This window comes from Entamoeba dispar, genomic scaffold (genome assembly GCF_000209125.1).
Source record: "Entamoeba dispar SAW760 scf_1105229461231 genomic scaffold, whole genome shotgun sequence".
NCBI classification, from domain to species: Eukaryota; Evosea; order Mastigamoebida; family Endamoebidae; genus Entamoeba; species Entamoeba dispar.
The window spans coordinates 1-24,926 of NW_001854589.1; the positions used below are offsets into that span (position 1 = coordinate 1).

General features: G+C 24.0%; 13 protein-coding genes across 13 annotated transcripts in view, besides 33 other annotated features; 6 read left to right on the plus strand and 7 right to left on the minus strand.

Moving 5' to 3' along the window:
- Positions 1–133: 133 nt before the first annotated feature.
- Positions 134–205: a sequence feature (AT_rich).
- A 56-nt stretch (positions 206–261) lies between these two features.
- Positions 262–291: a sequence feature (AT_rich).
- A 582-nt stretch (positions 292–873) lies between these two features.
- Positions 874–901: a sequence feature (AT_rich).
- Positions 902–1,019: 118 nt separating this feature from the next.
- Positions 1,020–2,408: a repeat region.
- Positions 2,409–2,563: 155 nt separating this feature from the next.
- Positions 2,564–2,664: a sequence feature (AT_rich).
- A 403-nt stretch (positions 2,665–3,067) lies between these two features.
- Positions 3,068–3,102: a sequence feature (AT_rich).
- Positions 3,103–3,171: 69 nt separating this feature from the next.
- On the plus strand, positions 3,172–5,745 carry EDI_165180 (uncharacterized protein; the record flags this gene model as incomplete). Its single annotated transcript, XM_001738293.1, has 1 exon — positions 3,172–5,745. One exon carries the CDS (start codon positions 3,172–3,174, stop codon positions 5,743–5,745), a length of 2,574 nt encoding a protein of 857 aa, XP_001738345.1.
- Positions 3,289–3,309: a sequence feature (AT_rich).
- Positions 5,432–5,460: a sequence feature (AT_rich).
- Positions 5,528–5,560: a sequence feature (AT_rich).
- Positions 5,746–5,754: 9 nt separating the features above from the next.
- Positions 5,755–5,813: a sequence feature (AT_rich).
- Positions 5,809–6,540, minus strand: EDI_165190 (phosphomannomutase, putative; the record flags this gene model as incomplete). The annotated part of the gene is made up of 1 exon (XM_001738294.1): positions 5,809–6,540. The coding sequence occupies one exon, from the start codon at positions 6,538–6,540 to the stop codon at positions 5,809–5,811; it is 732 nt and encodes a 243-aa protein (XP_001738346.1).
- Positions 6,239–6,261: a sequence feature (AT_rich).
- Positions 6,541–6,543: 3 nt separating the features above from the next.
- Positions 6,544–6,639: a sequence feature (AT_rich).
- EDI_165200 (inositol monophosphatase, putative) lies at positions 6,638–7,495 on the plus strand (the record flags this gene model as incomplete). The annotated part of the gene is made up of 1 exon (XM_001738295.1): positions 6,638–7,495. One exon carries the CDS (start codon positions 6,638–6,640, stop codon positions 7,493–7,495), a length of 858 nt encoding a protein of 285 aa, XP_001738347.1.
- Positions 6,912–6,949: a sequence feature (AT_rich).
- Positions 7,496–7,509: 14 nt separating the features above from the next.
- Positions 7,510–7,759: a sequence feature (AT_rich).
- A 155-nt stretch (positions 7,760–7,914) lies between these two features.
- Positions 7,915–7,974: a sequence feature (AT_rich).
- Positions 7,975–8,605: 631 nt separating this feature from the next.
- On the plus strand, positions 8,606–10,498 carry EDI_165210 (uncharacterized protein; the record flags this gene model as incomplete). The annotated part of the gene is made up of 1 exon (XM_001738296.1): positions 8,606–10,498. The coding sequence occupies one exon, from the start codon at positions 8,606–8,608 to the stop codon at positions 10,496–10,498; it is 1,893 nt and encodes a 630-aa protein (XP_001738348.1).
- Positions 8,880–8,919: a microsatellite.
- Positions 10,499–10,571: 73 nt separating the features above from the next.
- EDI_165220 (tyrosine protein kinase transforming protein SEA, putative) lies at positions 10,572–12,200 on the minus strand (the record flags this gene model as incomplete). The annotated part of the gene is made up of 1 exon (XM_001738297.1): positions 10,572–12,200. The coding sequence occupies one exon, from the start codon at positions 12,198–12,200 to the stop codon at positions 10,572–10,574; it is 1,629 nt and encodes a 542-aa protein (XP_001738349.1).
- Positions 12,201–12,494: 294 nt separating this feature from the next.
- Positions 12,495–12,546: a sequence feature (AT_rich).
- Positions 12,547–12,746: 200 nt separating this feature from the next.
- Positions 12,747–13,183, minus strand: EDI_165230 (uncharacterized protein; the record flags this gene model as incomplete). The annotated part of the gene is made up of 2 exons (XM_001738298.1): positions 12,747–12,911; positions 12,974–13,183. 2 exons carry the CDS (start codon positions 13,181–13,183, stop codon positions 12,747–12,749), a joined length of 375 nt encoding a protein of 124 aa, XP_001738350.1.
- Positions 13,184–13,204: 21 nt separating this feature from the next.
- Positions 13,205–13,335: a sequence feature (AT_rich).
- A 10-nt stretch (positions 13,336–13,345) lies between these two features.
- Positions 13,346–13,899, plus strand: EDI_165240 (uncharacterized protein; the record flags this gene model as incomplete). Its single annotated transcript, XM_001738299.1, has 2 exons — positions 13,346–13,415; positions 13,472–13,899. The coding sequence occupies 2 exons, from the start codon at positions 13,346–13,348 to the stop codon at positions 13,897–13,899; spliced, it is 498 nt and encodes a 165-aa protein (XP_001738351.1).
- Positions 13,421–13,464: a sequence feature (AT_rich).
- Positions 13,897–14,089: a sequence feature (AT_rich).
- Positions 14,090–14,267: 178 nt separating this feature from the next.
- Positions 14,268–14,519: a sequence feature (AT_rich).
- Positions 14,520–14,601: 82 nt separating this feature from the next.
- Positions 14,602–14,635: a sequence feature (AT_rich).
- Positions 14,636–14,681: 46 nt separating this feature from the next.
- Positions 14,682–14,770: a sequence feature (AT_rich).
- Positions 14,771–14,774: 4 nt separating this feature from the next.
- EDI_165250 (uncharacterized protein) lies at positions 14,775–15,335 on the plus strand (the record flags this gene model as incomplete). The annotated part of the gene is made up of 2 exons (XM_001738300.1): positions 14,775–15,207; positions 15,274–15,335. The coding sequence occupies 2 exons, from the start codon at positions 14,775–14,777 to the stop codon at positions 15,333–15,335; spliced, it is 495 nt and encodes a 164-aa protein (XP_001738352.1).
- Positions 15,333–15,444: a sequence feature (AT_rich).
- Positions 15,445–15,705: 261 nt separating this feature from the next.
- Positions 15,706–15,813: a sequence feature (AT_rich).
- Positions 15,801–17,699, minus strand: EDI_165260 (uncharacterized protein; the record flags this gene model as incomplete). Its single annotated transcript, XM_001738301.1, has 1 exon — positions 15,801–17,699. One exon carries the CDS (start codon positions 17,697–17,699, stop codon positions 15,801–15,803), a length of 1,899 nt encoding a protein of 632 aa, XP_001738353.1.
- Positions 16,778–16,822: a sequence feature (AT_rich).
- Positions 16,986–17,015: a sequence feature (AT_rich).
- Positions 17,700–17,734: 35 nt separating the features above from the next.
- Positions 17,735–17,767: a microsatellite.
- A 76-nt stretch (positions 17,768–17,843) lies between these two features.
- Positions 17,844–17,899: a sequence feature (AT_rich).
- Positions 17,900–17,931: 32 nt separating this feature from the next.
- EDI_165270 (myosin light chain kinase, putative) lies at positions 17,932–19,679 on the plus strand (the record flags this gene model as incomplete). The annotated part of the gene is made up of 2 exons (XM_001738302.1): positions 17,932–18,132; positions 18,183–19,679. 2 exons carry the CDS (start codon positions 17,932–17,934, stop codon positions 19,677–19,679), a joined length of 1,698 nt encoding a protein of 565 aa, XP_001738354.1.
- A 37-nt stretch (positions 19,680–19,716) lies between these two features.
- On the minus strand, positions 19,717–21,387 carry EDI_165280 (uncharacterized protein; the record flags this gene model as incomplete). Its single annotated transcript, XM_001738303.1, has 1 exon — positions 19,717–21,387. The coding sequence occupies one exon, from the start codon at positions 21,385–21,387 to the stop codon at positions 19,717–19,719; it is 1,671 nt and encodes a 556-aa protein (XP_001738355.1).
- Positions 20,448–20,492: a sequence feature (AT_rich).
- A 21-nt stretch (positions 21,388–21,408) lies between the features above and the next one.
- Positions 21,409–21,471: a sequence feature (AT_rich).
- Positions 21,472–21,478: 7 nt separating this feature from the next.
- On the minus strand, positions 21,479–22,117 carry EDI_165290 (uncharacterized protein; the record flags this gene model as incomplete). The annotated part of the gene is made up of 1 exon (XM_001738304.1): positions 21,479–22,117. One exon carries the CDS (start codon positions 22,115–22,117, stop codon positions 21,479–21,481), a length of 639 nt encoding a protein of 212 aa, XP_001738356.1.
- Positions 21,906–21,935: a sequence feature (AT_rich).
- Positions 22,118–22,216: 99 nt separating the features above from the next.
- The window catches only part of EDI_165300 (uncharacterized protein), a gene marked incomplete at both ends in the record, with an annotated part of 5,013 nt that continues 2,303 nt past the window's right edge, over positions 22,217–24,926 (minus strand). The window contains one exon of the mRNA XM_001733367.1: positions 22,217–24,926. This exon is cut by the window's right edge and continues 2,303 nt beyond it. Within this exon, the coding sequence (XP_001733419.1) occupies positions 22,217–24,926 (2,710 nt within the window).
- Positions 24,626–24,665: a sequence feature (AT_rich).

The window sequence follows — 24,926 nt, forward strand, 5'->3', positions numbered from 1 at the left end:
CAATACTTCAAAATAAATGAATTATTACTTTAATTTTCTAAATGAAAAATAGTATATTGTTAAAAAGAACAAGAGTATCTTTAATTTATATTTTATTCAAATTTGATAGTTTCATAATCCAATTAAATAGACCAAATAATAAGATAATTTAATTAAATAATATTCAAATTTAAAAGCTTAAACATTAAATTTCATTTTAATTAAAGGATACTAGATTTGATGATACTTTGTTAGTAAAATAACAATTAATTTGTTTCAAAGAAAATAAAAATTAAATATATTTCATATTTTCAATCATTGATATTCAACAATGTTTTATTATCAACTAAGGAAATTAGTCATAGAAAATATGCACATTCAAATAAATAATCATTGTGAAGATCATTAGTTTCAAACTCATCTCAGATGGTACTAACATTCTATTTTATTGTTTTGTTAATTGAACAAAATAACAGTAATATTCAACATTACTTAATAATTTAGTGTGTGTAATAATAATTCCTACATTTATATCTTATATGATATTTGATGAAGTTATAGTTTGGTATAGAAGATGGTTTTATATCATACATAATTACAGTCAATTCCATTTGTTTAGAACTATTGATTCTTTCATATAATAAGTTTATCAAAATGAATTTAATAAGTCAATAAAGTTATATTTTTAACTTCTTTTTAATTAAATAAAGTTATTATCCTCATTATTCAATTAAAGTTTGACGTTAAAATGGCAGTATTTCAATAATTAAAGCTATTTGAACATTCAACGTTATTTATTTTAATAGTATGAGAATATTCATCTTTTTAATTTGACTGAAAACAACATTATTAACTAATTGATACAATCACACTCATGTGTTCTTGTTTTGTGTGAAAAAATTAATAATAAAATAATAATAAAGGAAATGTAGAATATAAATAATTCATTTTATCTATACTTAAAATATTTGTTTAATGACACATTATTATTTTCTATTTAAAGTTACTAATGGGCATTATTCATTTACATTTATCCTTTTTGAATATTTATTGTGTTTTTATTTTCTTGTTTTTCATTTTCATTGTTTGTTTATTCTTATTGTTCATCAAATTAAATAAAACAAGAAAGAAATATGAACATTTTTATATTCATCATTTCATTCATCGATAAACGAGATGTTTATATTCATTTATTGATTTTATTTTATATCCTTTTTTTAGTTGTATATTTCAAATAAACAATACTTAATATTTTATTTCATTTCAATTACAATGACTCGTTGTGGTGTAAAATTATATCTTTCAACAAAGTGAATTTATTATTCCTTTATATTCTATGAAAATTGAATACAATATGATTTTGTTTTATTATTTTCTTTACAAACACAATTGTCCTCGGCATATTTCCATCACTTCCAAATCCAAACAAATAATCATTTGATTGACTAAATAAATAAAATTATCTTGTGGTTCTTTGATATCAATTTTCATCATTTCTTGTATTCTTCCATTTGATTTTAATGAAAATAAAAATGATTTTGGATCATTTATCCAATAACCAACTTCATCAATTTTCTTATTAACACATCCTCCAAATTTATTTCCATCTGAATCTTCAATAATAATTATTATATTTTCTTTATTTATTATTCTTTGATTAAATACTGATGTACTCTTATTCCAATCATCAATATCTGAATCAAATAATATATTGGATACTCTTCTTGAAGTCCATTTTTCTAGTTGTTTCATTTCTTCCATTGTGCTCATTCCTTTCATTATTCTTAATCCTTCTTCTTCTTGTTTCTTCTTCCTCTCAAAATAATCACTATAATATGTGTAAACCATTCTTCTTTCTTTTTGTTAAATGGTTGTGTGATTTTATCTTTTTCTTTTGGTGTTCTGAATAGTTTATCTTTCATGACCATTTCTTCAATTGAAATGATTTTATTGATTAATTTATTTCATGTTTTACTTAGTATTTCTATCATTATTGCATTCTTCTATTATTTTATTCATTTTATTTTTAATTATTTCCATTGTTTTAATTGTTTCTTGACTTTTTTCTATTACTAATTTTCTTCTTCTTTCTGTTTCATCAATCCTATCAAATATTCATTCTCCTCTTTTAATTGCTTGTTCATGTGTTTCATTATCTTGTATTTCAAACATTTCATTTTTAATACATCCTAAATAATAATGATAATGTTTATTAATATCATCAATTGATTGTAGAATATTTGGAAGTGTTTCTATTTCTTCTTTAAAGAATTGAGTGTTCTTGTTTATTAACTCTTCCATTTTAATTTAATAAATATCAGATCAAAATCCACTGATTAAATAATTAAATACACATTTATAACGTATCATTTTATTTACTATTTTAATAAACATTATTTCATTTTTATTGTTTTAAATAACATTAATAATGTAATCATGTTATTTATATATTTTTATTTCTATTCAAGTTTACATTTTATGAAGAATATATGAAATCATTTAAATTCAAGAATGAATATTGTCATTAAAATAAGTGAATTAAATGAAATTGTGCAATAATAGATTATAAGAATAAGCTATAATGAAAAAAATAAATTCATAAATGTAATAATCAAATATTTATATATAAGAAATAAGATTAAAAATATTGATTCTAAATAAAGGTATTCATTAAATAATAATATAGTGTAAATGATATTCATCTCTATTTATAACAAATTCTATGTATTATTTCTATTAATTTTTAATACGACATTTAAGTATACTTTTTATTTCTTGTATTAATTTTTTTATTTTTCTTTTATCTATATTGAAAATTACCTCTCTTCTATTTGTGTTTATTGTCTTTCTTTTTATACTTTGTTAAATCTTTTAAGAGATTTTTCTTTTATGATTATTATTAAAGTTAAAGTAAACAATAGTAATTTAAATAAAGAGAATCTTTTTATGAAATGTTAAAAAACGTCTCGCTCTTAGTTTTGTTTTCAGTACGTTTATAATAGTCACACTATTAAAACAGTTTTAATCATTTCAGGAGAAATAACTTCTTATAAAACTGGATGTTCTTTTAGATTACAATAAAAGTTTCATTAAAAAAAAAGAGAAATTATTAAAAAAAAAAAAGTTTTTCAAACTTTTGAAGCAATGAGCACGAATGAAGGAAGTGAAAGCACAGTATTTACAGACAATTTTATGATATTTGTTAAAAATTGTGTCAAAGAAAACAATCAGTTAAGAGCTAATGATTGTATTAACCAAGTTTTCAATTCTATTTCATTTCGTAAACAACCATTTACACAAAAAGAAATGAAATATTTAAAAAAATATTATGCATTGTTAACAATACCAAATCAAATTTGTTTAAAAACAATATTAAATAGGGTAAATATTAATGATATTTCAATAGAATTTGGAGAAGAATTACAAAAGACATGTACAGATATTACAGAACCATCAACAAGAACAGAAGTGAGTGAAGTTGATCTTGGAAATAGTAATGAAAACATACCAAAACGAAATAATACTAATCCTAAAACTAATTTACAAAAGAATGAACCAAAGTATTCATTTGCTAGATATTGGATTCTTGACTCAATTAGAGCACAACATTTTATGAAAAATATTCAAGAATTACCAAAAAAAATTTTTGATGAAGTTGAAGAAATTAATGAAATAAATGTATTTGAAAAAGAATTTGTTATGGAGAGATGTGAGTTTAAACAAAGAAATGATATAAATGAAAATTTATATATTCCGATGTTTATAAATAATCCTAAAAAATTAACACCAACACAAGAATTTAGAATTGAAAAAGACCATCAACCAATTGTATTTAAATTCTTTTTTAAAGATGATGTTAAATTAGGAAATGTTATTATTGTTTGTAGACCAACAGAAGATCAAATGAATAATGGTTGTATTGTTTTTGGACAATATAAATTTAGTTATATTGGAACTATTGGAAGAAATGAACCATTTGGAGTATTTATTGATTTTACTCATAGTCGTAATTCTCTTGAATTTTTAAGTCATTTTCCAGGAGTAGAAGATAAAGTATCACCAATCAATTGTATTCATTATTTTAGTATTTTTCAAAAAGCAATACCAATAGAGATCACAGATGGAACATATTATCCAGATGTCACTATAATGGAAATAATTCCAGACCAATTAACATATACAGGTATTATATCTTATGATTTAGCATCTTTTTATTGGTCTAAAATATCAAGAGATAAGAAATCAGTTTATAGTGTTCCAACATTATTAAGATTATTATATAAAGGATATTTTGGTGATTTTATTGTATCTCAAACAATTGAAAATACTGTTTATGTTCATCGTCAAATGTTAAGTTCTATTGGTGATATTGGCCAAATTATATTGTTTGATAGATCAAATGCTGTTCCATATGGTATGATATCACATAATGTTGTTGCAATGTTATTACATTATGGAGTTAAACCTGATTTATTATTTTCTAAAGTAGAAAAACATGTTTCAGAAAAGAAAATTACTAGTATTATGACAAAAGATAATTCACAGTATCTTTATAGTATTATTAATGAACAAGAACCTTTTTCTAAAGCATTACAAGAGCATATTAATATTTCTCAATTATTATTACAAAGACATGTTCCATTACATCCCTCATATAGACTTGTAGGAGTATTAGATCCTTATGGAATATTAGAATCAGGGGAAGTTGCAATAGGATTAGTTAAAAATATATTAATATCTTTTGGTAAAACAGCACTTGTTGCTAATAATAATGATATACATCCACTTTCATTACAAAGGTTTATAATAAAAAATTCTAAATATCCAATAAATGATTTTACTGGATGTATTATTTTCAGTTCAAAAGACCCATATTATTATGTTAATACCGAATTTGACTCTATTAATTTTACATATAGAAGAAGTGATTTTATTGTATTTCAAGAAAACGAAAGAAAAGAAGATAAACAAGATGAATTAATGAAACTTGATATTGAAAATGTTATTGATATGATGGAAGTAAAACAACCATTTTTTAGTCTTATTGGAAGAATTATTAATCAAACAAATTTTCAACAAGAAAAGTTTATTCATTCTCATTTATTAAATTCATTAATTAATAATGATTTAGAATCGTTTCAATCATTTGCTGAATCACTTATTAAATTAAAACATACAGATAAAATTATGGAAGTAAGAGAATGTTTATTTAGAATTAGAAAAATACCTTATTCAATTAATTTTTTTGGAGTACCTTTAGATGCTATTACTTCTCACCAAAGATTTAATGATTTATTAAATACATTTGTTGAACAAGAAGCAAAAAAAATAGAAAAATTATATAAGTCTTCTTCAAGAAAAGAATATGCAAATAAACAGTTATTAAATGATGCAGATGAGTGTAATGAAGATTTAATTCAACAAGCAAGAAAACAATGGTTTTATTATTCAGTTAAATTAAATAAAATTTTAAAAAATAATCCAAATTGGTTAATAGAATTTCTCATTGGTTCTTCATTAAGAAAAGGTTCTCAAGAACATGCAATTGAAAAATTAAAAAATAGATATAAATTATTTAATTGTGAAGAAAAAACAAGAAGATTAGTTGCTTTAGCTCGTTATAAAGTTGTTTATACTGAACAAATAGAAAATGAAACTACATTATTATCTCCTAGTTTTGCATTTATATTGTCCCAAGAATTATTCTTAACAAAAGAAGAAACATTTGCTTTGCAATCAAATAATGCAATTATCCATTTAGAATAATTGAACAAGTAAATTTTATTAATAAAGAATAATCTCTTTAAATTAAATTTGTTTTTTTTCTTTTTAAAGTCCCATTTCTTTCATTATTTTCATTACATCTTCTGGTCCATTGACTTGATGAACTTTATTAATAAGTGAAGACTGTGCCATTTCATAATCATTTCCTCCTTTCATAGTTCTATCTCCAAAAAATTCAAAATGAGAATATTTGTCTTTAATATAATTTAATGAATATGTTTTATCCCATCCAACTGGATAACAATCAAAACTAATTTGTCCTCCAATTGCATATACTAAATTTAATTCATTAAATTCTTTTTTTATTTTCTCAATAAGTTGTTCTCTGATATGATGTTCTTTATCATATTTAAAGAACTCTTCTCGTTCTTCTTGTGAACAATTTCTTCCTATTGGTGAAACATTTAAATTACCACTACGTAATTCTATAAAAGTTCCTGTTTTAATTGGAATATCGATTTTAGATATCTCCATCAAAATATAATTTATTAATTTATTGTATCTCTCTTGTCCTACATGTTCTTTAAAACTTAATTTACCAATACAAACTCCATCTTTGTATGTAACTAATCCATTCTCACAAAAAACATATCTAAAGTATTCTGTAACATCATCTCCTAATTGCTCTTTTAATTTAGGTAAATCTGAACCACTAACAACTCCTAAATCAATTTTTTTTCCAGCCTCTTGAAGAAATGTTTTCATTTCTTGAGTAATTTTGTTTCTTGGTTTAGTTAATGTTCCGTCCATATCAAATAATAAAATTGTGTTATTCATTACTAATTTAAATAAAATAATTAAGTTCTTTTTATTTTATTTTTTAATTTTTCTTTTTTAATAAAAAGAACTTAAAAAAGGTTTTAAATAAATAATAATGCAAACTTCACTATTTGAATTTGCTAGTGTCCTTATTACAGCTGTAAAAGAAGCGAGTTGTGGCATCAGTAAATTTAAAGAAGAAGTTGAAATAAAATATAAATCTGATGGATCAGAAGTAACACAAGTTGATACTCAGTCACAACAAATCATATTTTCTATAATTAAAAATAAATATCCCACAATTAATATTATTGGGGAAGAAGATATTGGAAGTGGAACTCCTAATAACCAATTGCCAATAATTACACAACTATCGTTTGATTCATTAGAAAATAAAATAATTAATATTAATGATATTGTTATTTATGTTGATCCCCTTGATGGAACAGATTGTTATACACATAAACAATATGATAGTGTTTGTGTTTTGGTTGGAGTAACGTATAAAGGAAAACCAATGTTAGGAATAGTTTCCAAACCATTTTATAATAATGAAATAACATTTGCAATTGAGAATTATGTTTCATCTATTTCACTTCAACCATTAAATGACAAAATCATTTTTGTATGTAGTAAAAAAAATGATATTCAACACTTAATTAATTCATTTCCTGATCCTTATGAAGTTAAATATAAAGGTGGTTCTGGTGCTAAAATGATGGCTATTATTCACCAAGAAGCAGATATTTATTATCATCCATTAATTCAATCATGTACTTGGGATACACTTGCTGCACAAGTAATTCTTGAGGCACAAGGAGGAATGGTTTGTGACATTTATGGAAATCCACTTTGTTATCCAACTTCAAAAAAAGAATCTATGAGACACAAAAAAGGAGTGTTATGTTTAAGTCCAAGAGCAAAAAAATATTTACCTTATATGTTATCTATTTCAAAAACAATTTCACTTTAAAACAATTGAATTTCTTAATAATAAATTAATTATAATATTATATTTCATTATTTTTATTAAAAAATTCAAATTGTTAAAGAAAAATTAATTAAATTGAATTTTAACAATATTTTATAACTTAAAATAAATTATTATAATGAAAAAATTATAAAAAAAAATTCAAAATGAATAAAGACAATAAAAAGAGAAAAAATGTTTCTTGAAATAATATAAATAATTATTATTTCTAATAGTTATTAAGACAAATAAAACTTATTATTTTTTGTCTTTATTTGTATTTTATTCTTGTTTTCTTATCATCAAAATAAAGTGAAATTAATACACTATTGAAAGAACAATAAAGAATATCTTCAACAAAACTAGGTGGTAATTTGGTTATATTCTTATTAACTTAATTTGTATCAACTTTTTTGAAAATGTTATAATAAATATAAAAGTATCTCTTTTAATAATAAAATTTAAAATAAAGAAATAATAATGAATGTGAATAATAAAGTGAATTTAAAATTAGTTAATAAGTGTGATTAAGTCACACTTTATTGTTTTAAAAAAGCCTTTATAATACAACCAAACTACAAAATTTTTAAGTTAATAAACAAGCTTAAATTTTGGAAAATAAATAATTCTAAATAAAGAGAACGGTTTCATACTTGAGTCTCTCATTCAGTTTTCAATTGATTTATTACCCTCTTTGCTGTTATCTAGAATTATTCTCAGTTGGTTCTTTTTTTACAAATAGTATTTATTTATGTATCTCAAAGATAAACTCATTTTTATTCTTTTAAATAGGAAACACTCCTATTTTATTACAAAACAAAATTGTATGTTTCTTTAAATATAACTCAGATAAAAATGAAATGTATCCCTCATAACCTTTACAAAAAAACTTAAAATAATATTCTACAAAAAAATAACGATTAAAATAAAAAAACTTTCTTCTTTCGTCAGAATATTATATCTTTTAAAATCAAAATGATGTTATATAGTCATGATAGGAAAAAAGCCCGAAAATTTAGATTATGGAATGAAGAACTCTTTTCTTTCCAAAAAAAAATGAAACGACAAAAGGGGTTTAAAACAATATTTTGATCTTATAATTTCATTGCCGTAATGAAACACTCAACTATTTTATTACTTTGTTTTTTACTTGTTATTGTTCTTGGTGACAATACTAATACCACTGTTGACCCACCTTTTACACCAAATCCTAAGGACTCTATTCCTAAAAATAGAGCTTATCACCCCAATTGGTTTAGTGGAAAAGACCAAAATGGGACATTAAATTATTGTAATAACCCTGAAGGATTTAATATTACAAAAGATATTACTGAGTCTTGTTTTATTAAGCCTTATGTGGAGTCTTTGGCAATTCCATCTGCGTTCCTTATTATTCTCTTTATTATTGTCGTTATTATTATAATTATATTTTCTTGTACTAGATGTTGTTGTGGACCTTGTTGTGCTGCTAGACATGGAGTTTGTTGTCCAAAAGATGAAAAAGCCTATTCTACATTTGATTGGTTGCTCTGGTTAATTGTTTCTATTGTTATATTTGCAGCCTTTTTAATTCCATTCTTAGCAGTTGGTTTTGTTGGAAATTCTAATATGACAGTTGCATTAAAAGATGTAAAGGATAGTTTCTTTGACACATATGACTCTATGGTTGAAATTTATAGAAAGACATATAATACTATGGAATCTATTGATTTAACAGGATTACAAAATTTAACTGGTTTTGATGATAGTGGTTTCAATAGTACATTAGAAACTATTTCTGAATTAAATGATAAGATTAATAAAGTTGATGATACTGTTTCTGTAGCAAAGAAAGGAGTTAATTGGATTGAGGTTGCAAGGGAAGTTTTTATAGATATTATTTTCATTGTTCCATTAGTTGGAGTTCTTTTATTCTTTATTGGGGCTGTTTGTAAATGTTGTTGTTTATCTATTTCAATTTTCCCTTGTTCTATTATTTTTGCAAGTATTGCAGTTATTGTAGTTGCAGTGGAATTCCCTATTGTAACTGTTATTTCAGATAGTTGTGTATATCTTATTGAAACAATGGATCCAAATAAAGTTAGTAACGATACAGACAGTAATGTTGAATTAATTCTTTCTACATTTAAAAATTGTAGTGGTTCTGAATTAAATACAATGATTAATCAATTTTATGACGTTGAAAAACAAGTTGTAGATATTGGTGTTGATTTCTTTGATACTGTTTGTAGTCCTGATAATATTGAAACTTCCAGTTTAATTCGTTGGAATTCTGACCATTATAATGATTGTACTACATCTCCTAACAATAATGGTGCTTGTGTTTTAAAACTTAATACAACAAGTACTACTGTTACTGTTTCTCCTATGAACTGTCCAGCTTCTCCTGATCGTGATACTGCATCAATTTCTGATATTGTATACACTGTTGAAAATATTACATTTTCAGATTATAAGTTCTATTACATTGATTATTCAAATATTAATGGAAAAACAGAAGCTGAAATTCTTGCTCAAATCAGTACTGCACCAGTTATATGTGAGTCAGCAAGTTATCAAACTAGTGGTAATTCAGGAAAATGGGTCATAACTGATGTTGCATGTTCTGGTCCAACTAAGATAGGTATTGACCAATGTGCTACAGCATGTCCAGAAGATTATAAACAATACGCTGATACTGTGAATTCGTTATTGTCTGTTGCTAATTCATTAACATCAGTTATCGATATTATTACAAATGAAGTTATTCCATTAATTAGTTGTGATTCAATAAATACAAAAGTAACAAATGTGAAAGAAGCTACTTGTTATAGATTTATTGATCATGAAACATTATTGGTTGCTGGATTATTAGGATATGCTGTATCTTTATGTATTATCTTTGGATTCTCTTTATTGGCAATTAAAAGATTTAATAGGAAGAATTATGGTCATGTTGATGAATCGACAAAATATTATGATGATGGTCAAGATAGTAATGGAATTGAATTAACTAAAGATGTTTGACTGAATTTAAATACTCAAAGATGAATCTTACAATTTAATTAAAAATTCTTTTGTAGTGTTTAATTTATTCTTTTTAGTTTGGTAGAGCGATTTCTTGGTTTGATGTAATAAATGAATCTAAAACATTTACTACTTCTTTAAAATCAGGTCTATTTGATGGTTGTTCATTCCAACACCTTGCCATCAAACTCGAATACATTAAATCAACATTTTCTGGAATTTTTGGACGTAAACGAGCATTAACAACATAGTCTGAGATACTTGTCAAAGGTAGATTTTTATAAGGAACATCTCGAGTGAGAAATTCCCACATTATAATTCCAAAAGAATAAACATCTACTTTTTGGCAATAAGGTTTTCTTGCTAAAACCTCTGGAGCAATCCAAGCAAGAGTACCACAAATTGTTGTTTTAATTGTTTTATTATTATTAATTGGTATTGACAATCCAAAATCACTCACCTTAACTCTCCATAAAGAATCAACTAATAAATTACTTGATTTAAGATCTCTATGAATAATTGGTGGTATTCTACTATGAAGATAATACATTCCACTTGCTGCATCATGGAGCATTTTTAATCTTCTTTTCCAAGTAAGATAAATGTTTTTATCAGCTAAAATATTTCTTACTGATCCCCTTTCCATTAATTCCATAACAATTAAGATATAATTCATATCTGTTCCACTCCCAAAGAATTGAAGAACACAAGGATGTCTTAAATGTTTCATTAATTGAACTTCTTTTGTGAATTGAAGAATAGTATTTTCTATGACCATTCTTGTTGGAATTAATTTAACAGCAACGTTTTGACCTCTCCAAGTTGCTTTCCATACATTTCCAAAAGTTCCTTTTCCAAGAATAATATCACAAACAACTTCATTTGGATTAATAAAGTCTTCAATTGGAAGTATGTTTTTTTTCTTAGCTTTAACAATACAAAGAATAACAAATATTAATGTCAATACAATTATTCCAATAATTAATATAGAAATTACAATAACAACCAATAGATGGTTTAACGAAACACTAGAAGGAGATTCTATTGGAATAAAAAATGAAAGGTGTTGTGGAGATTCATCTTGGCCATTAAGAATAATGCCTAGTTTTAGTGTTGAATTAAAAAGTTTAGATATAATATTATCGACATCACAGAAAAGTTTAGTTTCTTCTTCATAGAGGGCATTTACAATAAACTCATCATGGTCTTTTTTAATTTTACATTTAGCATTATCTGATGATAAAAATCCATTTCCTTTAACTAAAATAACTTGGGACTGAGTAAATGTTATTAATTCAGCTGAGGTCAGTGTGATATTATAAAAACTGAATTTTATAAAAGAATTAGTAGTATTAAGGTTTAATCCTGGTCTTTCCAAAATAACATTTATATCAATCCAATTATTTAGTGTTGTAATACTAGGAAGAATACAATAGCCATGAGTGTCATCAATATATTGGAATGGTACTTCAATGATATCAAAATAACAAGAGAGTTTTCTTGAAAAGTTAATATTTAGTTGTGTTGTTATTTTAATAGAACTACCACCAGTAATTGGTGCAGAAGAAGGAAATAAAGAAATAATTTCTGGAAGTGTTGTTTTAAAATGAAATGTAACTTTAAAGAGATGGATACATAAAATATTATTTAACTCAATCAATTGAATTGAGTTTAATCCATTAATAACACTATTTCCTTTCATTGTAAAGATAAGAGTTTTAATACAATTTCCTAATGTTCCCCAAGGTTGTGTATTAAGAGTTGATTGTTTTTTGTCGTTATTGATTTTAATTTGAAGAAATGAAGGAGGAGAATATAAGTCAAGATTAGAACCATACTGAAGTGTTATATTTACATATTCACAAACAGTGTCATTTAGTATTTCAATTGTTTTATAAATGGGTTAAAAAGAAATGAATTGCTTCTTGAGCAATCGGTTGTAGATATAGATTGTAAATTTTCAGGACATTGAGTATCATAAGGAATAGTTTGGTTCTAATAATAATTATTTCTTCTTATTAAATTAATAAATAAAAAAAAGATTAAAACTACAAACAGATTCAAATATAAATTCAAGTTCTGAATTAAATTGATAAATTCCATTAGAATATTTAATGATGAGTACTATTATAAATGATAGTAACATACTAATACTCTCTCTTTTTGTTTTTAAGTTTAATTTTTTATTGACTTTTTTCTTAACTTTTTAAAAAGAAATTTCAATATAAAACTTTTATTTCCTATTTATTTACCATCCATACTTTTCTCTTCCACTTTTCTTTTTTAATGAATATGTTATTTTTTGCTCTACAATTCGCTCTTCATTTTCTTGGAAATTAAATGCCAATGAGTTTAATTGGTTCTTTGATTTACATATTCCATTTGGTTCATAGAATTTTGTTTGTAAATTACTCTATTTCTTGTTACTTTTTTTTTCTGATTTCATTTTTTATTATAATTTTACTATATACAAACTATAAATTCTGGTTTTTGTTTCAATAACTCCTCTTCAGACTTTTTAACTAAATCAAGGGCATTAACTTCTTTTGCCCCTTCCATCATTTTTAATATCCTGTTTGCCCTTTTCTCTTTTGCTGTTAACCGTTTTTTTGGAGCACTTTCTTTTTTTTGTTTATCTTCATTAGAAAGGTGATTAACAGTTGGTGATGAGTTATCGTTTTGCATCAATTATAATCCAATCTTTTCATTTTTATTTGTTATAAAAAAAAATAAAAAATTAAATAAAAATTTTATTAGAAATGACACTATAAATAACAAAAATTTTTAAATGAATTTTTAAAATGTTTTTTTTTGGTATTACTAAAAAATATAAAAAACTCAATATTTATGTCCTTTGTTTCATTGAAGAAGGTTTTTAAATATGTATTTATTGGATGGTCATTAATTATGGGGATTTGTTTGTAAATTTTTTTATTTTTAATTTGTAATGAAATACATTAAATTATCAAGTAGTTATATTAACAGGAGCTTTACATTTTGTATATAATTCAGCAGGATCATTTTTAATAGAGGGACTAAAAACAAATCCAACTCTTGCGGTAATTCTAGTTGCCGTTGCATTATTAGTAATGGGACTAATGACAATTTTATATCCAATTTATTTCATTTTCTTTAAAAGAGAATCATTTGTTAATTCAAATTGGTTCTTTACATTATGGTATTTTATCTTATCATGTCTTACTTTTTTTATTACTGGAGTACTTGGTTTAGTTGTTGGAGCTTTTTGTTTTGTAACTGCTGTTTGTTTGTTGATAGCAATTATCATTTTAAAATTTCCTAACAACTCAACAATGCAACGAATAGATGACACAGATGTACAACCTGAGTATCATTCACAAACTCAACAACCCTCAAATTCTTTTACTGAAAAACAAAACTAAATAATTTTATCTACTTAACAAAATTGTAATTTATAATACTTTTTTGGATTTTAAATTTCTATTTTATATATGATGTATACATATTATATTGAATTTTTTGTTTTATTATTCTTCTAAAATTATTTTTCTTATTTTTTTATAATAGAAATACTTCTTTCTTCTATAATAATTTAAATATTTCTTTTTATTTCTTTTGTTTAGAAAGAATTATAATAATGACTAGTTGTAAAATAATTATTTGAGGTTCTCTTAAAATATGTACACAAAGGATAAATAATTCTCATTAATATAATAGGATAATAGAATTAATAAATTACTGTAAAAAAAAGACTTCATAGAAAGAAGAAATAGAATCTACTTTTAATTGCTTATAAATAATAATTTAAATAAATAAATTCATACTTCTTTATTTTATTTATACAATATGACTCTTATTTTATAATATAGTTTTATTTTAAATAATTTATTTACTTATTTAATTTATTAAATACTATATACTTCAGTCTTTATTCTTTGTCTTATCAAGAAAAGCTTCTAAAAATAATGAGTTATTAAAATTAATAATTATTAATTAAAAAAAAATATATTTTAATTATTAAACAAACATAAAATTTAAAATAGCATTAGATTATTAGCAATACTTATATATTGTAATTTTAAAATGAAACACACCTCTCATTTAGATAATATATTTTCTAAGCGAATAAAAGATAATAAAAATTATATTTAAAAATATGAATTGGTTTGTGGCTGTTACAAAAATAAAACAAAAAACTAATACCATTAATTTACTTTTAAATAAGATTTAATTATATTTTTTTTTTTGAATAACTTAAAAATTATAAGAACTGAATATATTATTTTATTAATTGAAAATGAATCAAGAAGAAACTACTCAAACTACATATGACCGAGTTTCTCAAGAAGGATTAGATGATGTCCCAGGTTATTTAAATAGCGATATGTTTAATGAACGAATTGATTTTAAGATGTTTATAGGTGGTATATCTTCGTACTCAATTCCTATAAATGCTAAATTAAGATTCGAGAATAACATAATTACATACCTTAAATACTATATTGGGGTTATATTTATATTATTACTTCCAACAGAGTTTTTATCATTTAAATTCTTTTTCATTGAATCAGTGATTAACATTGCCTTATATTTATTCGGAAATAAATTATCAAAAAGATTCTCTCAAAATCCAACAGTTTTTATTTTACTTTATTTATTAACATTGTTTACTCTTTGCTTGTGTGTTAATAGACTTATTATTTGGTTACTTTACTTGATAGCAATTTCTTGTTTGTTATTTTTTTGTGTTTCTTTATTATTCAATTTTTGTTTTTTTCCAAAACTTATTTTTTTAGTTTGCTGTCTTCATGCTTTAACAAGAATTCATGTAGAAGAATTTTTCACTAACTCTATCTAATTTAATTTGTTTAAATCATCTATTATTTTGTATTTTTAAAAACTAATAAAGATATTGAAAAATACTCAATTCAATTTTTAACTATTTATTAAAATAAATTTTTTAATTTCAATAGAGAAGAAGAAAATAAAGTTCTGCTTTGAAGAATGAATATTCTTTTATGAACATAAAATTAATTTTTATTTGAACAAATTGAAGTCGTATAAAATAAGATTTATTGATTTATATTTATACCTATATTGTCTTTGAAGGTAGAGTCTTTGTTTTTTAATTATTATTAAAAGAGATAAGTAAAATGAGTTATTAGTTATTGAAATATCAACTTTAAAAAATAGTAAGAATAATAACATTTTTTAGAACAAATTAATGCAATTTTACTTTTATTGAAATTATTTTAGAATAAAATTAATTTGAAACTAAATAATATAAATTTTATCTTAAAATATAGAAATTAATAAAAAATTATTATTTAATAAATGTATCATGTTTTGGTGGTAAAGTTGGTTTAGTTATTAATTGTGTTGGATGATCTCTCTTTGGTAATGGTGGACATTCTTTTTGTTGTTGAGAAATTATTTCAGTAGAATTTTTTAAGATTGGTTTTGGTGGAAGAGATGGGAGTTGTTTCTTTGATTGTTCTACGAGTTGTTTTGGTGGAAGAGATGGGGTTTGTTTGTCATGAAGATTAGTTGTAGATTGTGGTATTTGTTTTAAAGTGGAAGATTTTATTAATGACTCTTTTTTTGGTAATGCTGGTGGTTGTTTTTTATTTAAAGGTTTAGTAGTGTCTAATTTATTTATAAAATGATTATAAACTCTGTTAATGTCTTCTTTATCAAAAATGATATCTAATTCTTTTATTGGATGTGGTTGAAGTGTTTTATCAATAGTACCACTTTGTGGTATTCTAACTTTTCCTTCATTAATTAATTTATGAGGAATAGGAGTATCTTTGATTTGATTTTCTTCTTTTATTGGTGGTTGAGAAATTTTAGGAATTGGGTTTGTACATTCTTTTTGAGGTTGAACTGATTCTATATGTTGTTGAAATGTATTTTTAATTATTTCTTTTGATTTAAGTTCAAAATTTTTCTTTTTTTCAGGTTGTTCTACTATACAAACTTCTTTTATTTGTTCTTGTTGTTCTTCTACAATAATTTCTTTTTTTTCATCAACTTTTGATCCTATGTCTTTAAGATAATCAACTATAGAGAAATTTGGAATAGGAATTGGAAACATTTTAGGAGAATAACAAATTTCTAAGATAGCAGAATTAATCATTTCAATAATATATTGTTCTATTATAGGTAACTGTTTACATACATAATTACCTATTCTTAAATTATATGAAATACCAATTTTTGGTAATTCATGAAATGAAAACCAAAGAGTACTTGATGGGATTTTTAATATCCTTACTCTAACATCACCTAATAATGATGTTATATAAAATGATAATTGAATTTTAATATTTAATAATTTAAAATCATAAACAAAAGATGCTCCAAAAGGACCTGTATAATCAAGTGTCCCATCAATAGTAATAGCGCCTGGTTCATTACTACATTGCACTTTTGGAGATTTAATATAAGGAACATTATTTCCTATTTGAATAAGATTCATTGAAAGATTTTGTGTTAATTCTAATGCAAATAATTTATTAATTTTATTTCTTAATAAGTTATGTAAATCAGTATTAGAAATGAATGGATACGAAAGTAATTGAAGTAGCATATTGACGGTACTAGACCAATGTTTATCAGAATCACTTAATCCTTGTTCATTTTTAATCATTTGTTCTCCTAATAATCGATATTGTTTTCTTCCAATACCATTTTTAGTCATTTGACTACTTCGTTGATTATGTGCGAGTTCACATAATTCATTTAATATTTTATCCCAATATTCCAATTCATATGCATACCTAAATCGAATTTGAATAATGTCAGAATTTTTATAAATTGGCCCACATTCCCCAATAACTCTCATAAAATTTTTCTTAGACATCTTTCTTCCACTAAAACTAACATTTTTGAATTGTACTGTTTTTAGAGGAATACGTACTAATTGGGTTGATATTACTAAATTAATACACTCACTATCAGTGGATAATACTCCACTTGTTTCTTCACTTTCTATCTGAATAATACATAACGAAGATACTTCATTTAATGGTGTATTATTAAACCAATCAGAAACAAAAGCAGGTATTTGATTTGTTTTTGGACAATTTAAAGGAGTAGTTACTGGAATAGGTGGTGGAACTTTTGGAGAATATTTAAAGAGTAAAAAGAATGTAACGGTAACAAAACATATTAGTCCTAAAATTATTGTGAGACAGAGAATAAGAAAAGAAAAAATCATCTACAAATAAAAGAGATTTTGTTCATTTTTTCAACTTTTTTCTTTTCACTTTCTTTTTTTTTTTTTTTCAACAAAAATGGAAACATCATTTTACTTTTTATTAAGACATTTTAATCTAACTTTTTCTATAAATATTTTGAACTCAATTTTTAAATAGTAAAATGAATTATATATTATAAATAAATAAATATTTTTTTTTTCCAATAACACTTAAATTATTAATTCTAAGTTCATGGAGGGAGATTCCCCACTTCTAGTAAAATATGAACGTGACAGATTATTATATACAGTCTATGGGCTTTGGGACCCGGTTGAAATAGCAAAAATTATAAGTATATTAGAAAGAATAAATTCACCATATCTTCTTCAGTACAGAAATTGGAGATACCAACAACCAGAGTATGATGATAAAAAATTATTTTCAAAAAAATTAGTTTGTAACTTATAATTATTAGTTATACAAATAGTGGTATTCATTAATAGAAGTCAAGAGGTATTTTAACTTTTGAATCAGATTTAATTCCATGTACTTTAGACCAATTTCTTCAAAGTGAACCAAATAGTATTTTAAATGGAGACAAAGCTATGTCTATAATTTCACAAGTGTGGATGGCTTTAAATTCAATTAGAAATGTTTCTGATTATATTAAAGTATATTCATTGCATCCATCTAATATTGTTATATCAATTATACCTGGAAGTAATCCACCAATGTATCAAATCCAATTAATGAATTATATTCCATTAATTTTTACTCAAACATTTTCTTTAGAACAAAAGATGTTTATTTCACCAAGTCAATTAAAAATTCTTGCTAAAGAAGGAAATGGAAATAATACTGATTGTAAAGCTGATCTTTTTACATTTGCATTACTTATAACAAAATTATGGACAGGTAAATTACCATATTCACCAAAAGTTACATTAAGGTCATTAATAGAAAATTCTATTGGACAGTGTATCCGTTTTCCAGAATTTAAAAATCCATTAGTTAGAAGATTAGTTGAAATGATTTTATTAAAAAACGTAAGTTGGGACTATACTTATGAAGATGAATATTTAAAACTTGCTCGTAAAGCAACTTTTTTGGAATTTAGAAGTAAACCTGAAGATTTTGAAATTATTGAAAGTATTGGGGAAGGAACATCTGCAGTTGTTTATCAAGCAATTCAAAATACTCGTAGAGGTGAGCGTGTTGTTGCAATTAAAGAAATGCTAATAAATGGTGGAGAAATGGAGTATATTCAAAATGAAGTTGATATTATGGCATTATGTCAACATCCTAATGTCATTCAAATGTATGACTCATTTGTTCAATTGAAAAGTTTTATAGGATCACAAAAAGGAAATTATGCAGAAATTATTATTGAATTTTGTGATGGAGGAACATTACAAAGTTTTTTTGAGAAATCCTATCCAGTTGATCCATTTCCTGATTATTTAATGATACATACATTATCAGAAATATTAAAAGGATTATGGTATCTTCACAGCGAACATCATATTGTTCATCGTGATTTAAAACCAGAAAATATTTTATTAAAAGTTGATCCAAATAATCCTCGTATACCTTTAATTAAAATTGCTGATTTTGGATTATCTAAAATTGTTGAAAACCATCAAATGATGAAAAGTTATGTTGGAACTCCTGTTTTTATGGCACCAGAAGTATTTAATGGAGTTCAATATAATTATAAATGTGACTTATGGTCACTAGGAGGATTACTTTATTTCTTACGTACTCACACTTATCCACTTAGTGCTAATAGACAAAGGTTTATAGAAAATATACGACATCAGGTTGTACCGATATATGACGATAACGTATGGAAAACAATTCCAGGTATTAAACGAATTATAAAGAGTCTTATTGTTTATAACCAAGATAAAAGATATAGTTGGCGAGATATTCATAACGATCCATTTGTGAAGCAAATTCTTGAAGAGGATAGGGTTGTTAGAGATTATTCCAAGTTATAAATCAATTATAATTTCCTATTTTGTTATTTTTTGTCTTTTAAATATAAAGCAAATTCTTTAGTCCTGAGCCACAATAAAAACATGTCGATGATGTACAATGAATTGTATTTAATAATGGTTTTAATAATTCTTGTTCTTGTGATGAAAGTAATGGAAATATTGAACAACTATTACACCTCATACATTTCCAAGATTTATAAACTTTAACTACTGGTTGTTTAGTTATTACACAAAGTTTAAAACGGTGGCTCAATGGACATACAATTTGATTCTTTTCGATAATACAAGATTGTTTACATAATGGACATCTATATTCAAACGCTTCTTTATATTCGTTAGTCCAATTTGGTAATTCATAGTTACCAATAAAACAAAAATATCTTTGAAGTAATTCATGAGTAAATGTTGGTAAGTTTGATAATAGAATTCCTTCTGACCTTAAATAACTAATCCATTTTAATAAAATATTTGCAGTAATATCTATTTGTAATTGATTAATTTCTTTTATTGATTCATTTCTAATAACACTGTCTTCTGTTATTAAATTTGTTAAATTCAAATCATATTCTTTCCATAATGAACTAAGTTCTTCATGAATTTTAGATATTTCATTTTCTTTTATTTCTTCTTCCATTCCTTTCTCTCTTTTATAAATTACTAATAAATGATTGGGAAATACTGATCTACTTAATGAGTTTTGTAATGGAACTAATGAATAAATATTTCCTTCAGAAGATAAATCAAATGAAACAATATTATTTGCAATAGTATTAATTTCATTATTATTAAGATTTAATTTCTTAATATTAAATTGGTAGTCTTGAAACAATAGTGATGTATCTGTATTAAAACAACATGTAGTACAAAGCCCTATTTCTAATGAAGAAATACATTGAAATGTTTTAAGGTCTACAATCTTTATTTGAGTTGACTTTAATACAAATATTTTATCTTGATAATTAATAATTGAAAGTGGAACACAATAATCTTTTTCCATAATTTCTGTTTTAATAAAAGTGAATGATTTGTTTTTAAATTCTAATAAATCTAAACATCCATCAATTCTTCCAAATATAAAATATGTGACTTTATTTTTTTGAAATGAAACAAAATGTTTTGAATACATTTTTAAGTTAATAGAAATTATAGAGTCATAAGGCTCTGATAATATCATAAATGTATTTCCTGTTAATACTGCAATATCATTACTATCAGTAAATTGTGCATCTACAATAAATAATGAATATTTTCTCTTAATATATTCTTCATTATTTATTTTATGTTCTACACTTTTCTCCCATAACTCTTTAAAATATAAATTAATTGTATGTGAAATATTATTTGATATACACCATAATGAAGATGGTGTTGTTTGTTCAGTTTTTTCTGTATAAACAACTAATGAATGACAATTCCAAGATACTAACAATCGTTCTTGTTCACCACTTTTAGTTTTACTCCAGCACATTGAAGTAACAGTATGAATGCTATTCTTTGCTTCATTAGATGGAACAAGAAAAATTAAATTTGAAGGTTCAAAATTACCTACATCAACATTGTCTTGGTCTAATGGCATATCAAAATTAGTAATAAAATTATTTGTTGGATTTGTTACATAACAAATATTATTTCCACCAACAGCTACTAATCCATTATTCGAAACTTTAATCATTGGAGTAAATGATGTTGTCCGAAACAAATTTTTCATTGAAATACATTTTTTAAGTTCTTATTAATTAATTTTAATAAATTTATGATAAAAAAATTATAAAAGATAATTAAAAGAAAATTTCAATGATTCAAAACTGTATATCTTTGGCTCCTTGTGATATATAACAGCGCATTGGAATAAGAAATATACCATAATATCTCCAAACAGTGAAATAAGATGTTTTATATTTTGGAATTAATGTATAATTTCCAAATATTCCTTTAATATTAATTATAAATGAAGTAGAATTAGACCATTCACTACATTTATTTGTTTCATATAAAACAGTTACACGATCTTTTATTCCTTTCTTATATAATTGTAAACATATATCTCTTTTACGTGGATTTTCTATTTCAATTTTTAATGTTTGTCCTTCTTGAATAACTTCTTTAATTTGAATTGGAGTACCAAGCACAATAGAAGATGCAGCTATATTTCTTTCATTTGTTGGAAAATAACGAATATCATATTGACCTTCACAAAGTGAATTAAATTCAATAATTCCTTTTGAGTTATTAATGTATTTATATTTTAAATATTTTCTATTATCACTTTCATTAATATCAAATAATCCTATCCATGAGTATCTATTATATTTATCTCCAACATCATATTGAACTTGAATACTTGAATTATTAGGATTACTAACAATAAGTAAAACATTATCATCAAAATATTCAGGAACAGAATAACTTTCAGGTATTTCTGGTGGTGATGAGTTCATCAATAATTATTAAGATCTCTCTATACCTTTTTTTGTCAGTTAAAATAACTTTACTTGAAAAAAGAAACAATTTTTAAATGAAATAAAAAAGGATAAACATCATTTTATTTCAAAAAAAGTATCCATAATATCTCTCGTTACTGAATCAAAATTAGTTTTGTCTGAACGAGAGGTCATTCGATAAAGATCTTTAGTATAATAACCTAGTTTCATTCGTAAAATTTGATATTCTTGCATGTCATTAATAAACTTATCTTTGAAAATTAATTCTCTGAGTTGAGTCAGTCCATTATATGTAATATCTGGTTGATCAACAGAACAGTCAATTTCACTTTTTAATGTTAATACTGGTATTAGTGGTTTAAATTTTGATTTAATAAGTTCATCTGGTGAATAAGGTAAAAAGAAAATCCAAGAATAAATATCAACTGAACACTCTGGAATAATTTGTAACATATCAAATAATTGTAATCCACTTAGAATAATCATTGGATCTTTGTCAAATGGTAAATTAAATATTGTAATTAATTCATTTAATATTGTAGGCATTCTCTTTTTTAATCTTGTGAATGAACATTTTAATAACATTACTTTCAATAATAATAAACCGTTAATATAAATTTGTGTACAAGGATATTGTTTTATAGTATCGATTAACTTGTCTAATAAGATTTCAACTAATAATTGGTTTTGATCCATAAAAGTATCAAACACTTCATTTTCTCCAGAAAGTAATAAATATGCAACTCTTTTAAATATTTTAGCTCGTGTTGGAATTTCATTTTCTTTTGTAGTAAATAATTGTCCAGATTTACCAATATTATTAATCATATCAAATAGTGGACGTGCACCGTTAGCTGTATAAACTGAATATATTGGTATTTTCCATAAATTTAATAATGTTGGAGATTTAGTAAAGAAATCTTCATTTGTAAAAACATTTATTACAAGTTTACTCCATTTATTTGTTAATTGGTTTCTTTTTGCTAATTCAATGAGAACATTAAGAGAAGCAATGTTTATTCCCATATCATTACAAGGATGAAGTAAATTATTTTCGAATTGTTTTCCTAAATCAATCATTGTTGAAATAGAGTAATCATCAAATACAAAAGAAATAATTGGAATGATATCATTTGTGATTATATTTATAACATCAGAATTAATTAGTAATTCATTATTAACAATACTTGGTTCACTCTCTTCACTATTTTTTGATGATGTTTTACTTTCATTAACTTCACTTGTTCTTGGTGTTTTACCTTCACTTGATTCACTAAGATGTTCTGGCGTTGATAAAACAGATGAAATACTCTTTCTTTTTTGATTAATTTTAATAGTTTGACTATTTTCTTTCCATTGATGAATAAAAAGCATAAATTTATTCAGAACATTAGTGATTAGTTCTTGCCAACCACTTTCAAGTTTCATTTGAAGTTTAATATCATTTTGATTAATAGCATCCAAAAAGATTTTAATTGTATGAATACTAGAAAATATTAATTCATCATTATTGATATAACAATTAATAATTGACTGAATATACATTTGAGTTCGATAAATTTCTATTGGAGAAATAATTTTTGAAATTAAAATTTGAAGGAAATTTAATATTTGTTTTCTTGGAATTTCTAAATACATATTTGTTTCACTAATAACTAATAAAGACCATAACATTTTTACTATTGACTCTTTATCAAATGATTTAAATAAAGAAATGTGTTCATCAGAGAACTCATTTGTAATAATAAGATAATTTGAGACAAATTCTAAAGGAAAAGTATTAAAGACTTTCTCAATAAAAGCAACACAATTTGTTTGGACTAAGAATAGGTTAGTCGCTTTTATACAAAATTCATATAAGTCAAAATATGTTAATATGATTTGTTTCATTGTTGATGTAAGGAAATATTGTTGAATTGGTTGTTTTTCTTTTGTACCTTTAACATCAAAAAATACAGAAACAACTAACATAGGTACAAAGAGCACAGCATTTCCTATTTGTTGGCCTGCACTAACTTGTTGAGATTGAGGATTTGAATTTTCTTCATATAATGATTTATAAGGAAATAGGTTTAATGAATACTCAAAAAGCTTTCTTTGAATGTCTATTATTGGACTAATTTCATCACATAATAATAAAATTTGAGGAGACATAACAGTACATATTTGATTAAGAATAGTTGATAATGCCTGAATCAATAAAATTACAGAAGTTTTATATTCTGTTGATGGAATATAAGAAACACAATCATCAATCATTCTAAGAAAATGTTGACGATAAATATTCTTTTCTTGAGAAATACCACTAATTAATGTTTGAATAAATAAAGGATATCTAGTAATACATTCATCTGGATGAGTAATATCACTACCTTTCATTAATAATTTAACTAAAGATAATAAATGAAGTTGTAATTTAGGAGAAGATGTAATAGATTCAGCAAATGAAGATAATATAGTGTATTGAAGAGAAATACCAATTTTCTTTATTGTTTGATTTTCTTGATAATTAGTAAAAATATTAATTAAAATATTAGTTATTAATGACTGATATTTAAAAACTCCATTCTTATTTGAAGTATTAACAATTTTTTTATTTGCTTTTAAATAAATCATTAACGTAGCAATAATAAACAAAAGAAGATTATTTGGTTCTGGTAATTGTTCAATTTGAGGATTAATTTCTTTATATTTATTTAATAAGTATTTTGGAACTATTGCCCCTTCTAAAGCATCAATCATTTTATTATCAATACAACTAAATAAAGTTTCAATCATATTAAGATGTGTTAATAGAAGATCATCA